The 16,140-nt window shown below is 38.0% G+C and overlaps 1 protein-coding gene across 7 annotated transcripts in view; it reads left to right on the top strand.

Annotated features, from left to right (window-relative positions):
* Window positions 1–16,140, top strand: part of PIKFYVE (phosphoinositide kinase, FYVE-type zinc finger containing) — a 109,548-nt gene that overhangs the window by 70,738 nt on the left and 22,670 nt on the right. For all 7 annotated transcript variants that reach the window (XM_043994205.1, XM_043994203.1, XM_043994202.1 and 4 more), the window contains 7 exons: window positions 2,911–2,982; window positions 4,298–4,469; window positions 9,367–9,545; window positions 12,540–12,653; window positions 13,610–13,718; window positions 13,833–13,987; window positions 14,726–14,816. In XM_043994205.1, the coding sequence (XP_043850140.1) occupies window positions 2,911–2,982; window positions 4,298–4,469; window positions 9,367–9,545; window positions 12,540–12,653; window positions 13,610–13,718; window positions 13,833–13,987; window positions 14,726–14,816 (892 nt within the window). The remainder of the gene's footprint in view (window positions 1–2,910; window positions 2,983–4,297; window positions 4,470–9,366; window positions 9,546–12,539; window positions 12,654–13,609; window positions 13,719–13,832; window positions 13,988–14,725; window positions 14,817–16,140) is intronic.

The following is a 16,140-nucleotide window of genomic DNA, read 5'->3' as shown; positions in this document are numbered from 1 at the left end:
AATTGGATCTTATGGCTTTGTAAGTAAAAAAATAATTCTTTAATAAAGCTCAATGTTTAAGAAGTATAAAAAGAAATGGATTCTGGCAAGGAATTCTGGGTATCCTAACCCAGTCATGGATTTGGAACGTATGATCTCTTTGAGAGCCAGGCTATCCTGCTTTTCTATCTGTATCTCCAATAACTGATACTTTTTTTTGGTGGTGTTTGTTAAAAAGTAGCACTGAATAATTACTTTTGAAGCAGGTAGGTTGTACAGTGGATAGAGAGCTTAATTGATGTCTTCAAGCATTTGGAGTTTTGCTTGGCCCAACAACAACAGTAACAATAACAATGATGACAATAATAATAGCTAACTTTATGTAGTACATTAAGTCTTGCAAGGTGCTTTACAAATATTATTTCATTTGATCCTTTCAACAATCATGGGAAGTAGGTGCTATTATTATTTCTCTTTCACAGATAAGGCTGAGACAGAGGTTAAGTGGCTTGCCCAGGGTCACCCAACTAATAAGTGTCTGGATTTGAACTCATGTCTTCTGATTCTGTGTCACAGCACTCTATTCACTGTATCACCTAGCTGCCTTTTCAGAACTATGGGTAGAAAACCTTAGGCAGCAAGGATTGGATGTTGTAGAGAGGCTTAACATGAGAGGGAAAATAATCCCTTCCCAACAATTAGAGCTGAGGCTCAGAGGATCATATATTTAAAGACAGAAGGGACTTTAGAGGCCTTCTAGTCCAATTTTCATTTTATATTTGAGGAAACTACAGCTGCCTGAGATAAAATGACTTGTCCGTAGTTGGTTGAAGCACAACAGCACATAGTTTGTAAGTATCAGAGAGACCCAGGGCTTAAACCTAGGTTTTCTGATTCTTTTGTAGGGGTCAAATTTAATATGGGGAGAGTTAATTGGGTGGCTCGCCATAATATTGGGGTTCAGAAAATAATGAGGGACCTCTAGGTCCAAAGTTTCCTCCCTTCCAAACTGCCTTTTTTCGTTATTTCTCCCAGGCCAATAAGAAAGGAGATCAACAGCCTCTTTTCCACAAACAAATCAGGTTTTATTAATGGGAATAAAATACACAGCAAAGGTGAAATGAATTAAGCCAATGACAAGGGAATAGGGAAAGAGAAAAATGGATAAGCTCCCTGGCTCTAGCAAAGATTGACACAATCCCCAAACTTGCTTCCAGCTCAGTTAATTCAAAGAGCTGGACCCCAGCTGGGGTCTTTAGTTTCAGTAGGAAACAGCTGTGCAGCCCCTCTGCAGTCTGCTCATCGTGCTCCCCTCAGTGAACATTCCCTTTTCTACTTTTACTCTCCCTCCCCCAAAAGGGAGGTCCTTCAAGCTGGATGTTGGAGAGCGGTTCCCCTGCTGACATCAGCAGCATACGTCACTCAGGGCAGGCCAGGTGTGGCTCATATCCAATCATCCCAAGTAGGTACCTAGCTGGTTTCCCAAATAGTACTAGATCATTCAGGTGGGACCCCTGGGCGTCTGCCAAATTCCATTATTTTATCACATTTTCCACTCTACCAGGATCTTGTAAAAGGAAATCTGAGGTTCCTTGTAATATTGATAATCTAAGACTCTTGCCTTATAAAACCATGTTATTATTTATAATATTGTTTCTCTGAGAAAATGCTTTCCAGGTTTTAACTGGGATTCCAAGGGCACACCTTCCTCCTCAGGATTTGGGACTTTGCAAGGAATTCTAGGTCTCCTAACCCAGGCTCTTGAGCTATGTCCAGCTTTAGAGTGATTATTAAAAACTGTTTGCAGATTAGAGAGATCATCTTTGATTCAATCCAGTAAACATTTTCTTTTAATTTTTATTTATTTATTTATTCCCAATAAACATTTATTAAATGTATACTATGTGCTAGACACAGTGCTAAACACTGGGGATACAGAAAGAGGCAGAAGACAGCCACTGTCCTCAAGGAGTTTACAATCTAATGGGGGAGACAACATACAAACACATCTATATAAAGCAAGCTACATACAGGATAAATAGGAATTAAAAGAGGGAAAGCACTGGAATTAAGAGGGTTTAGGGAAGGCTTCCTGTTGAAGGTGGGATTTTAGTTGGGATTTAAAGGAAGCCAGGGAGGTCAGTAGTCAGAATGAAGGGGGGAGAGAGTTCTAGGTATGGGGGAAAGGAAAAGAAAGTGCCCAGAGCCAAGAGATCATAGATCACTGAATTTTAGAAGTGGAAGGGATCTCAGAAATTATTCCCTCTCATTTTACAGATGAGGAAACTGAGGCCCAGAGAAGTCCAGTCCATTAAGCTGTGAACTCCTTTTGCCTTTCTTGGTGATTTCAGTGCTTAGCCCAGGGTTTATTGACTTTTTGACTAGTAAGAGATTTGCATATAGTCACACTGATTGTAAGAAGAGTCAGGTTCTAAATTCTGGGCTTTCCATTCCAAATTCAAAGCAGTGATCAGGAGTCCCATTACATGTGATAGTACTTAATCTCCTTGTGAGGAAACCTTTTACATTCACAGGTGGCAAAAAAAAATATCTTAAGCCAACTAAGTGTTACTATCTGCTGATAACTAACATTACATTTATTTCTTTTTATTAGATAATTTTAGAAGAATCTTTTGGGTTTGGCACTAGGAATGGAGTCAGATGCCATAGATTTATCTAGTTTGAGCAGTTTTTCCAAATGAGAAATTAAGCCTCTTATAGAGTTGCTTCTATTGCTGTATTGTGAACACAGGGTGTCCCAAAAGTCTTAGTGCAGTTTTAAGCTAGTAAAACCTAAAACTGTGCTAAGATTTTGAGGATACCCTTTATACCTAATGAGAAAACTCAGAAGTCTTGTGAAATTTCTGGGCAACACTAGTTCCTCTAATGTGCTTTTGATATAATATGTATTTCTAACATTTTTTCCTTTAGGATTGTGACCATGGAATTTTATGGGAAGAATGACCTCACTTTAGGAATATTTTTAGAGAGGTATTGTTTCAGGTAAGAATTATTTTTCCCATTTTATATACTTTTGCCCTCATACTCTGAAGTGTATTGGTGAAGAAAGGTAGATTTGTGAGTTAGGAAATAGACTTCTGAGTGTCATCCTTGTCAGGACATTTCCTGTCTTGATGCTGTACAATGTACAGAATTTACCTTGTTCTACCAGGTAGTGCTTTCCTTGATTCTGTCATCTGTCTACCACACCATTACTAAGATTTACCTGGGAATTACTTGTCTTTTTAATGAGTAAAATAACAGGATATCAGAGATTCTGAAGGTCGGAAGCTAAGCTAGATGATCTCTTCAAAGCTTTCCCAAATCTGTTTCTTTGATAATGATAACAGAAAACTTTGTTATAGCTTTAAACAACATCTTTATGAGGCAGGTTGTATAATTTTAGATTTTAAACATCACACATGTATCCTCCCTTTTCTTGGTGAGGATACAAAGAGGTCATTGTTACAGAACTAGTAATGGAAAGAATTGGGAACAAAATCTAGGTCTTTCAAGTTCAGTGATTTTTTTTTCCTTCCCATTTCAGAAGTTGTTGAAACCTGTGGACAAGGGAAAGAGTTGGGGATGAATTGGGGTGGGGTAGAAGGTGTTTACACTTCTATATGTACTTCAAGGATTGTCATCTGTAACTCAATATAATAAATAAGCAAACATACCTTATATATTTGAATAAATTACATCTCATGTGCATTACTATTTTTAAGTGTACAGATGCTGTTATGATTTATAAAATACAGATTTGTTTAGAAGCATTACTGAATTTATAGTAGCATTTTGTCATCATACTTTTTCTCTATAAATGAATACCGATAGTAAAATAACTCTTATAAGAATCTTTCACCTTTTTTTGATAAGGGACCCTTCCTGAGACTTGAAAAATTTGGGAACCACTGTACTAGATCATATCACCTCTTTGACTGAAGGTGTGGAGAACCACATCTCAGAATCCAGAATATCTTGAATGAATCTATTTAAAAGGCTTTATTTACTTTACTCTTGGTCCTGGGTTGACTTTGTACTTTTCTTAGAATATATAAAGTCTTGGTGATAACCTATAAGGAAATGTATTTTTTCCTGAGTTTTCTATACTTACTTTTAGAAATCTGAATGATTTACTATCTTGAATTTCTTCATTGTTTCATTTAAATGTCATATTAAGTTTGTTTAGTTCTCAGGTTTATGGCGAAACCACTCATAGTTGCCAAGCTTTCTTGACCTAATGCTTGTTCTATGCATTCTGGGAAGGTTTTCCATTTTATGACCTATGAAAAGACTTTTCTTCACTTGTTTGTCCCAGGCCTTCTTACCATTGTCCCAGCATGTTTTGTGATACTCCTATGGTACATCATATTCGTCGATTTGTGCATGGGCAGGGTTGTGTCCAGATCGTATTGAAAGAACTGGATTCTCCAGTGCCTGGATATCAACACACAATTCTTACCTATTCCTGGTGTAGAATCTGCAAACAGGTAATGCAGTATAGTGTGTAACATTTCTTAACATTCATTTGCCTGTTTGGTTTGTCTCATATTTTTTGTTATTGTTTTTAAACTCACAGAATATAATATTTGGGCATAATCACTTATGTCTTGTTTATTGTGTTTGATTTCACAGCCCACTTTACTCGAGTGTTACTTATTTGTTTTTATGTGTAGTTTGAATACTGTACTTGTAGAATTGATCAGCCGCCTACAGATTTCAGTAGCCTTTAACAGTAATTAATTAAAATAACGCTTGTTTAGTGCCATGTATGGTAGAATTAAATTAACATCAGCTATTTCTTAAGTATATACTATGTGCTAATAGACCCTAAGGAAGTAAAGGCAAAATTGAAACCATCCTTGTCCAAAAGCAGCTCATTGTAAACATTCAGTACACACAGAGATAAGTATGATATGAGATGGCGCGAAAGGAGGGAGGGAAAAACCAAAGTCCTGTAGTGATTTTAGTGCTGGAGAGTTAAGATGGAGTGCCAACACAGATTGCCAGACTTGTATTGCTGCCTACGAGGGGAGGACACCTCATTGTGTGGCCTCCCTGCCCACTGTGGGCAGCACATATGTGGTGGTGGGCTTTGTAATGTATGTTCCAGTTAAAGGTCCAGAGCTGCCAGGGGCTCAGCCTTAAATGTCATTTGAGACAAAGAGCCAGTATGATACCAATGGGAGACAACTAGAGGATCACTAATAAGGAGGGAGTCATGCAGAATAAGGAAGTAGGAAGAGTAACCTAACAATGTGAAGCTAACCAGAGGCTGAAATGAGGGGCTGGGACCATACTGGCTTTCCCCAGTAGATAGGACTGTTTGAGGAGGAAGAGAGCACCAGAAACTCAGAGGATGAGAGAAGGTTCTCAAAGGAGCGGGTACCTAGACTGAATTTTGGAGGATAAAGATTCTGAAAGACAAAGGTGAGGAGAGGGAATGCATTCTCGGCAAAGGGAAAGCAGGAGATGGGTTAGAGAGTTTGGGGAACAACTAGCAGTTCAATTTAGCTGCAGTGTAGAGTTCGTAATGGAGAGTAATGTGAAGTGAGCTCTTACAGCACCTTAACTGCTAGGTGAAGGGTGTTGTCCTTTGTCCGGATGCATTAAGGAATCTCTGAAGCACTTGAGTAGGGGAATGGTTGTCCGATCTCTACTCAGCAAGATCGTTTGGGAAGCCATATGACTTGGTAAGGGAAGAAGCAGGAGGCACAGAAACCAGTATGGGAGGCTCTTAAAATAATTTAGGTCAATGAGTGGTGATGAGGACCTGAACTAGGATAGTAGCAGTTTTGAATGGACAAGAGCCAAATGTGAGATGCTGTGGAGGTAGAAAGAATGTGACTGGTCACCTGTGATTGGATGGGGTGAAGTCAGGAGATGTAAGAAGAGTCAGGCAATGACTCTTTGGTTTCAAATCTGAGTGACTTGAAGGATGATGGTGCCTCAAATGAAATAATGAATAAGTCTAAAGTGGAACTTAATATCTTTTCCCCCAAATTCATTCATTTTTTATTTTTATTTTGCGGGACAATGAGGGCTAAGTGACTTGCCCAGGGTCACACAGCTAGTAAGTGTCAAGTGTCTGAGGCTGGATTTGAACTCAGGTCCTCCTGAATCCAGGGCCGGTGCCACCTACCCCCCCCCATTTATTTTCTAATTTTTATTTCTTTTGAGGGTATCACTATCCAGCCAAGCAGGTTTAAAACCTTGGAGTCATCTTTAATTCCTCACCAGCCTTCACCTCACATACCCAGTCAGTTGCCATGTTTTGTTGATTGTACTTGTTCAGCTTCTTCTTTGTCTGCCTCCTCGTTATTCAAACAATCACTGCTCTAGATTAGGCTCTCTTTGCCACTTAACTGAATTCTTGCAGTAAGTCCTTAATTGGCCTTCCTACCTCAAGTCTTTCTTCTTTCCAAACTATCTTCCACACAGTTGTCAAGGTGAAATTCTTAAAGCCTAGGTCTGATCATGTCATTCTCCTACTCCATAAACTCCAGTGACTGGCTATTATCCCTTGAAGCCTTTTACAGCCTGACTCCAGCCTGCCTTTCTGGTCTTATGTAGTATTCTCCACAGTGCACTGCAGTCCAGCTACACTGGTCTTCTTGCTCTTCCTCACACACAATGCTGCATCTCTGAACTCAGTACCTTTGCACAAATTACACTCCATGCACAGAAGGTACTCCCTTCTCATTTCTGCTGTTGAGGATCCCAGCTTCCTTCAAATTCACCTCAAATGACATTGTCTGCTTGAGGCCTTTCCTGTTTTCCCCAGCTACTAGAACCCCTCTCCCTTGAATCTGGTATTACTTATTTTGTGTGTACTTAATAGCTAGACATCTGGTGATTTCAAGATTACCAGCGAAGTCACAGGTTTTATTAAAACCTGGAGTACAAGCTCTCTTGTGGACAACAATGGTTTGATTTTTGTTTTTGTGCCCCTTGCACCTAGCATAGTGCCAGCCTACTGTAGGTGCTCAGTACATGTTTGCATGATTAATTGGAGACTTAAGAGGAAAAAGCTCAGTTCATTTTTAACATGATGGGTTTCAGTTCCTGGTAGGACATTTGGTAGAGGTCTTTAACAGGTAGTTGGAGAGAAAGTATGAAGTTTTGGGAGAGCAATTAGACCTGGATAGATAGATTTAAGTGATTTGTATTGATGATGACAGAATCATGGGAGCAGATGTGATCACTGTCTAAACATCTGGAGTTTTCTTGATTTTTAACTCATTTTAAAGTCCTAATTTTATTTTCTGTGGTCATACTAACCTCTGTTTCCGTGGTTGATAATGAACATGTTGATATTGTGCTCAGTTGTTTCATGACTATTAGTTATTTCTGTGTTGTGAAATTCTTGTAGAATGTTTTTTGGTTTACAAAATGTTTTGTGTGTATTATTTCATTTTCACAATAGCCTAATAAAGAAAATTGGAATTTGGCAGTTCAGGTATTATTGTTGCTATTTTTTAAACCACAAATGAAACTGAAGTTTGGGGAGGTTTTGATTTGCCCAACTTCCCAAAGTTAGTAAAGGGCAGAACTAGGTCTAGAAACTAGATTTTTCTGACTTCTAACGTGGATTTTTTTGGTTTTTTGGCGGTAATGCACTGCCTTCTCTTCTTCTCTCTCTTACTCTAAATCTATGGTCCTGTGACCTTTCTTCTATCTCTAGTTTCTACCAGAATGCAAATCAGTGTTTAACACATAGTAGAGGCTAGTTGTGTATTACATGAGACTCACGCCCTTTCTTTGTCAGTGCTCTCTGTCTCTTGAAATTACCTTGAAATACTTTGTATGTATTTTGCATTATCTTTGTACATAATGTTGTATTCTCCACAGAAGAATATAAGCTCCCAAAGGACAGGGATTATGTTCTTTTTTTATCTTTGGGTCCCCAGAATGAAGCACACAGTGCTTTGTTTATATAGCAGGTACTTGTGTGTGTTGAACTGAATTGAATTGTATGTGGGGAATCTGTAGCACTGTTTTAGCATGGGATTGCCAAACTCTGGCCCTCATCAATGTAGAAGGTCAGGTGACTGGGAAGTGACACTCCCTAGTGGTTAAACTAGGTATTAATTCAGGGCTTAAAGAAAACCAGCCAACACTCATGACTGACATAGCTTTATTATTATCATCATCATTATTATCATTGTTTCGTACCCATCTTCATGTTCAGTGGAGTTCAATTAGAAATGGCCCTAGGACATTAACTTTTATGTTGAATCTTTAGCTGATTATTGATCTAGCAGATAAAATGACTCGTTTTAAAATTTTTTTTTTTTAAGTTTTTTTTTTTTTTTAGTGAGGCAATTGGGGTTAAGTGACTTGCCCAGGGTCACACAGCTAGTAAGTGTTAAGTGTCTGAGGTCGGATTTGAACTCAGGTCCTCCTGACTCCAGGGCCGGTGCTCTATCCACTGCGCCACCTAGCTGCCCCTCGTTTTAAAATTAAAAAAAAAATACCTCACAGCTCATTCAGTTTTCTATGAGACCAATTTAAGTGACAAAATAGTTTTAGTAAATTAGATTGATCATGTCATTCCTCTGGTCAAAAATCTTAAGTTGCTCCTTATTACCTTTGTTAAAAACCAACAAAACAACCCCCTCCTCCCCAACCAAATTCAATAGCCAAGTATTTAAGGCCTTCCACATTCTGACTTGTAACTGTATTTCCAGTTTTATTTCACATTAATCCCCTTAACATTCTAGATTCTATCTTGCATTCATATGCCTAGGTGTTCCAGAAAAAAGCAACAGCAATAACAACTTTAAGGATGATTTATTCTAAAAGGATTAAAAAAACCCAAACCATTAGTAATGTGAAATTAGAGCACATCAGTGTCTGTCTTGCTTTGGCTTTTTAAAAACTAACTTTAAAATATTTCTCTAGTTGACTAGAACAGGAAAAGTTATAGAACATTATTACCAGCCCTTCCTAATTTTCTCCCATTTGTTTATATTTTCAACATTCCATGGCAAATAGGTGTTTTAAAAATGTTGATAGTGAGCACTAGAAACTGGTGGTTATAATTGGCACAAAATAAAATGATAATTCGTCAAGCTCCTCCCACCCAGCCCCCCTCCCTCACCCATGAAGGCATTTTTTATTTCCTTGTGATGAAAGCAGTTGTATGTGGGAAAAGTAAATTTCCACTGATTCTCAGTTGTAATCTTTTATGGTTGTTTGTTAGGTCATTTATTGTCTGCTAAATGTTTGATAATATTTTGTCAGAGAGAGATTGAAGCAGGTATAACTCATGGATTGAATGGGGTGTATATGTAAATAAATATGTCAGATCCTTATATCCAAAATATCTTAAATGCTTTGTTTTAAAAATCCAACTAATTTCTATAAGCATATTTTGAATTTCAGGTAACACCAGTTGTTGCTCTTTCCAATGATTCCTGGTCAATGTCATTTGCAAAATACCTTGAGCTTAGATTTTATGGACACCAGTATACTCGGAGAGCCAATGTTGAACCATGTGGTCACTCTATCCACCATGATTATCATCAGTATTTCTCCTATAACCAAATGGTAGCTTCCTTCAGGTAAGACTTAAAAGCACTGTAATTTCTAAGGGCATGTACTTTAAACTCTTAATTTTTTATGTAGCATTTCTGTTGTATTGGGAAGAAACCATAATGGATTCTAACGAGGGAAAAGTTGCCTTCATATCTCTTACATGTTTTCCAAAGGTCTTCTTACTCCAAGCATATTTTCCCAGGAACACGGGGCAGCTTGTGTTTGGCCCGTGATTGATTATGGGGAGCAGTGAATACCGAGTTTCCTTGGAGCGTAGAGTGAGCAGAGGGGAGTAATGTACCCTGCACCTGCAATCAGGTTGTAGAGCGCTTTAAGTTTGACACAGGAGTTTGTATTTGATTCCTTACTTGCTAAAGCTGCTTTACAGGAGAGTGATGTGATCAGGCCTATGCTTTAGGGATATCGTGGTGTAGAAGTTGGATAGAGGATTTGAGAGACGAGGCAAGGAGACCAGGGACAAGCCTTTTAGAGTAGTCCAAGTGAGAGGCAATGAGGGCCTGAACCACGGGGTGGCTGTGGGAATAGAGAAAAGGGGGGAAGATGGATGCAAGAGATGAGGAGAGAGAATGGACAAACCGTGACATGTTACTAGGCATAGGAGGTGGGCAAGAGTGAAAAGGTGAGAATAGTTTTGACTGGAAGCAATGTGGGACCCTCAAAAGAAATGGGAAATTAGGAAGAAAGGTCGGTTTAGGTGGGCAAGGTAATGAGTTTTGTATTGGACTTGTTGAGTTTGAGGTCTCTGGGGGTCATTCAGGTACAGATGTCTAGCAGACATTTGAAGATGCAAGATAAACTCGAGAGAGAGAAAGATTGGAATTGTAGATTTGGGAGTCATCAGTAGATGAATGAAAATTGAATCCAAGAGAGCTGATGAATTCACTGACAGAACCTTGGGGCATACTTCTCTATAAGGAAGTGGACCATGGGTAATGAAAATCCTCTAAGGAGACTTTTTCCAAGTAGGAAGAAAATTATGATAGATCAATGTCTTGAAAACCCAAAGAGAAGAAAGTATCCTGAAAGGGGTGGGGGGAGGTGGGGTGGGGCTAGCAAGTAGTCTGGAATGTTAGTGAGGTCAAGAAGGATGAAAAAGGGGCAGCTAGGTGGCGAAGTGGATGAAGCACTGGCCCTGGATTCAGGAGGACCTGAGTTCAAATCTGGCCTCAGACACTTGACACTAGCTGTGTGATCCTAGGCAAGTCACTTAACCATCATTGCCATGCAAGAAAAAAAAGTATGAGAAAGGTTATTGGTGATCTCTAAGAGAGCAGTTTTATTCAAGTGGTGGGGATAGAGCAAGACTGCAAGGGATAAGGAAGTGAATGGAAGATGGGAAATTGGAGGCAGGAGGGCAGACAGCTTTTTCTTGGGTTGGTCTATGAAAAGAACATTCCAAAAATGGAAGGGAAGGTGAAATACAGCATCACAGTAGGGTCAGTTGAAGGATTTTTTAAAATGGTTGTGTGGTGCAGGCATGTTCAGAGGCAGCACAGAAAGAGCTAGCAGATAAAGAAAGGTTGCAGATTTGAAGAGAAGGGGATAATGGAAGCAAGCAAACTGCTGGGTGAGGTGGGAGGTGTTGGGATGAAGGGTTGGCATTGATGGAAAGGCCACTTTTATCCTCTGAGACTGGAGTAAAGGACAGAAGAGTAGATGATAACGAAGTGATGTAAAAAATGAAATTGAGAAGAGAGAGCTTGTGATAAATGGTCAGGTTCTCTGTTCATTGCGAAGGTGATGGGTGTGGTAAAGGTGGCTTGAGAACAGAACCAATCAGAGAAAAGATTGGCATGCAGCATTGAGGACCTGATTGAGATCGGACAACAGATTTGTAGTAGGCTTATTTTCCTGGTTGTGTAATGTGCTTTAGCTATGCTTTTAGCAGCATGTGAACCAGAGCAGAAGAGGTTGATAGAGTAATCCAGGATTGGAGTTTGGAAAGTAATGAACAACTAACTTAGTTTGAATTCTGTTGTGAAGTGACTCTCTTGCTGTAACAGCTAAGATCAGCACACTAGTGCTTTTGATAGAAGAGAAATGATGAATATATTTAGAGCTATAACAGGTAGATTTAGACAGGGGGGAAATACATTTCTTCTTGGGAGCTCCCAAAAAGGAAGAACAAAAGTAGATGGGGAAGGGAGTGAAGAAATTAGAAGGTAGGGAGGAGTTGCATTGAGAGTTCTAGAGGGTCATGAGGATAAAATTACTTAAGGTTTGGTCTACTTCTAACAACCCTTCTGTTCTTTCAAAGAGAATATTTCCATAAAAGCTTTCGGACCTCATCTGTGATTTCATTGGTAGAGGTGACTCCTACCAATGCAGATTGGCACCTACTTTGAAACTCAGAGTCCCAGAGAGTGGCCTAGGGTGATGACTTTCCTGGGGTTAAACAGCTTTTAAATCTCAGGTGAAATTTGAATACAGGTCTTCCTGACTCTACATCGAGCTCTATATCTATTATATGATGCTACTACTTTTCTACAAAAGTCACTTTTGCAAAAGATAAGAGGAAACAGCTCAATTTCACAGATATTAAGTGCTTACTGCATGCTAAGACACATAGTATATGAGGGCATTGTGTTATGCCTTAGAGAGATGCTTTAGGATTTTGTTTTTGTAAAAGCTCAAAGTTGTGTGATTCTTATTGTCATTCTTACAAAGTTATTTTCCCTCATGTCTCATAGAATTTAAACTCAGGTCTTTTTTTGGAGGGGGGGGGGGGCAGGGCAATGAGGGTTAAGTGACTTGCCCAGGGTCACACAGCTAGTAAGTGTCAAGTGTCTGAGGCCGGATTTGAACTCGGGTCCTCCTGAATCCAGGGCTGGTGCTTTATCTACTGCGCCACCTAGCTGCCCCCATGTCTCATAGAATTTAGCTGATGATACCACTCTATTAAAAGTGTACAAAAAAATGCCACAGCATCCAGAACAATGGTAACATGTATGGAAAGTTAATTCAATATATGACATGTCGGTCTTTTTTTCTGCTTTCAGTTATTCTCCCATTCGGCTTCTTGAAGTATGTGTTCCATTTCCCAAAATATACATCAAACGTCAGGCCCCATTAAAACTGTCCATTCTTCAGGATCTTAAGGACTTCTTTCAAAAGTAAGTGTTTTACAGGACCTCTTTTGTCAGGGTTTTCTGTTTCCTTTAAATATTGTTTGCTCTGGAAACCTAAGACTAAAGAATATATCTATCCTTGCTGTTGAAATTAGAGACTAAGATGAAAGTTTGTTCACCATCACAATCAAAAAATGGATCAAATTTTTAGTTCTTTTTTTAGTGGTAAAAAAAAATCTTTCTTCAGATTTTCTTAAGTGCTCTTTTTCGTACAAAAAATTGGAGCACATGGAGCTTTTAAATATGTGGCTTTCCCAGCCACAAATATGACTAAAAATAGCAACTGGGGTATAGATTGGACCTGTAATTTCTTTCATATAAGGAACTCCCATATGAGGGGACTTCTTCTATCAATTCAGGTTATCACCTGATGTGCCAGTTATAGCATTAGGGCATGGATATGTTAAGTGACTTTCTAGGGGTCACAGATTCATCAGTCCATCAAGATTACAACCTAGTTCTTCCTGGCTCTGAGGACAGCACTCCATCCACTACAGTATGCTGCTTCTCAAAGCTGTGTGCATTCAGTAGATAGAGAAGGCTGCTTCAGAAAGTTAAATATGGTTATTCATTTTAATTTGACTTTTATTGCAAATAAATATCTTTACAAGTAGGATGAGAAGTTGAACAGAGAAAGGTTCTGTCATTTTGAATTTTATTCTTATAGTTGAGTATAGCTTCATGGCATTTGTGAATTTCTCTTTTAGCTTTTGAAACTTATCAAGTGATGTATAGCTCATCATAAAATAATAAGATACTAGTAAAATAAGTAAAAAGCCAGTTTTCATGAACAGTCGTGCTGCAAAATTCTAACACAAATTTTACTTTTTCTTAAATTTAAATACTGTAGTCGTTTCATTAAAAATTATTTTTTGCTACTTCTCTGGGAATAGAAAATTTAAGTCATCATGAATACTTTAGGCTTTATCCTCTTTTTTTAGAGTGTCACAGGTATATCTTGCTGTTGATGAACGGCTCGCCTCTTTGAAAACTGATACATTTAGCAAAACAAGAGAGGAAAAGATGGAAGACATCTTTGCACAAAAAGAGGTAACTTTTTCAGAAGTCCAAGTAAATCAACTATTTTCTCATAGTAATAATAATTTTGCTATTGTTTGTTTGGAAACACTCTTAAGATATTCAAGATATTTACCTTCCCTATAGATGGAGGAAGGTGAGTTCAAGAACTGGATTGAGAAGATGCAAGCAAGGCTGATGACTTCCTCAAAAGAAACCCCTCAACAGCTGCAGTCAGTCTTTGAATCTCTAATTGCCAAGAAACAAAGCCTTTGTGAAATGTTGCAAGCCTGGAATAGCAGGTAACAACAACAACAACATTTGCACCTAGTGTTTAATCGCTGTATTGCTTTTGCTTTATTCTCAAATTTTCTTGTACTCTGACATTAAATTTTTAAAAAAGTTCTCTTGTTTAACTCTTCATTGTACTTAAATCTCAAGTTTGAAATTGTTTTGTTGTTATATGTTATCATTGAGGTTGTAAAGTACCAACTTCAAAAAACTGAAAATAACAATTTTAAGTGTCTTAGTAAATATGTTTTATTTTTATGGCATTAACTTTTTTTTTTTAAAGTGAGGTAATTGGGGTTAAGTGACTTGCCCAGGGTCACACAGCTAGTAAGTGTTAAGTGTCTGAGGCTGGATTTGAACTCACTTACTCTTGACTCCAGGGCCGGTGCTCTATCCACTGCGCCACCTAGCTGCCCCTGTGGCATTAACTTTTAAGATGTTATTTCAACTTCATCTTATGTATTAAAATGTCAGTAATTCAATATTTACTTTTCTAAAACAGGAATTTCCCCTGGAATGTTTATTTCATTATCCCATTGAAGCCTTTTATAGACTAAGCTCTGAAATGACAGGGTATTCAGAAATGAGAGAAAAATTTAATTCATATAAATAAAACTTTTTTAAGCTTTATTATGCTTTACCTAACCACATTTAATATGTATTTCAAAGATATCATCAAATATTTGTAGACATGATTGAGTGTACTGTAGACTAATAAAACTACCTTGCTTTTTGTTCTTTTATCTTAGATTACAGGATCTTTTTCAACAGGAGAAAGGTAGGAAGCGTCCTTCGGTTCCTCCAAGCCCTGGAAGAATGAGACAAGGAGAAGATAGTAAGGTAATGAAATATGGTTTTGTGTATTTGGTCTTTGACACACACACACACACACACACACACACACACACACACACACACGTAATATGTACTTAAGATAAATATTCTTAGGCATTTCTTAAGTATTAGGAAATATTTTAAAAATATTGATGTTGAAAGATAACTTCCTTCATTATAAGTTAAATCTATTTTGTAGAGCTTTTCCAGTATATGAAGTCAGGCCATTTCAAGGAATATGATCCAGATCATGTTATTACCAAATCTGTGTTGTAATAAGACCTGCTCTATTAGGATTCTATTTTATTTTACAAAGATTGATGTTTTATGAATTGTTCTGTGAGCATTATTGAATGAACAGTTGTTCTCAAAGGGCCCTAATTATACCAGTTAATGCACATTAACTTGTTAATATTCATAGCATTCTGCTTTAGATACTACTTTGGAGAGCCCTGGGCAAGTCACCTAGCCTCCCTCAGACCCAGTTTCCTTATCTGGAAAGTAGAAATAATAATTGTATCTGCCTCCCAGGTTGTTGTGAGGAGAACGTAGGATGGTTTAAGGTTTGCAAAGTGTTTTGCAAACAGTGTTTCATTTTTATCCTTATAGCTACCTTGTAGCAACCATATTGTCAGGTGTTCTCTCTGTCAAGTTCAGTGACTTGATTATCATTACACAGAAAATATTTCAGGCAAAATGAACTTCCAGTTCTTCCTCTTTTATTCTTTGACTCTGCATGGTTTTCTAATATCCTGATTAACAGGAACCTATTTTGACATATTTGTAAAAAGTTGCGGTGTTTCAGGTATAACAAGTGTTTTTTGGTGGAATGCTAACTCTAGTATCAAGTTCAGGATAGTCATTGGAGCTATGTCTGTAGGGAGTTGGGTCAGCGTTCTTGAGTTTCATTTAGGCTAGTATGAGTTCTTCATTTTTATTTCTTTAAGCTTTAGAGCATGGTACTTACTGTATTATTGTATAGATGACAGTAGATAGCAAAGGAATAAGTAGAGAAGACCGTGGTCCACACAGTGTTATTTAAAATGCCTGGAAGTCATTAATGACTTAGCAGAATGATACTGGATAAGTTTGCTGTCTTACTGGCTTTATGTTACAGAGATAATGCTTCTTGTTCAATTGAATATATAATTGAGACAGAAATATAACCTTTGGCACAGCCATAAGGAATTTAATTTGAAAGTTCATTGAGAATTGTTTATATAATCTTAATACATAATTCTCATTAAATAATTTGTAAAAATGTACAGTGCTGATCACATACCTGGATATGGCCCTTAGGGGAATAGAAGATCTTTAGCCATTGAGAGTG

This window comes from Dromiciops gliroides, chromosome 3, assembly GCF_019393635.1.
Source record: "Dromiciops gliroides isolate mDroGli1 chromosome 3, mDroGli1.pri, whole genome shotgun sequence".
In the NCBI taxonomy this organism is placed as follows: Eukaryota; Metazoa; Chordata; class Mammalia; order Microbiotheria; family Microbiotheriidae; genus Dromiciops; species Dromiciops gliroides.
This window is presented reverse-complemented; position numbering and strand designations above follow the sequence as displayed.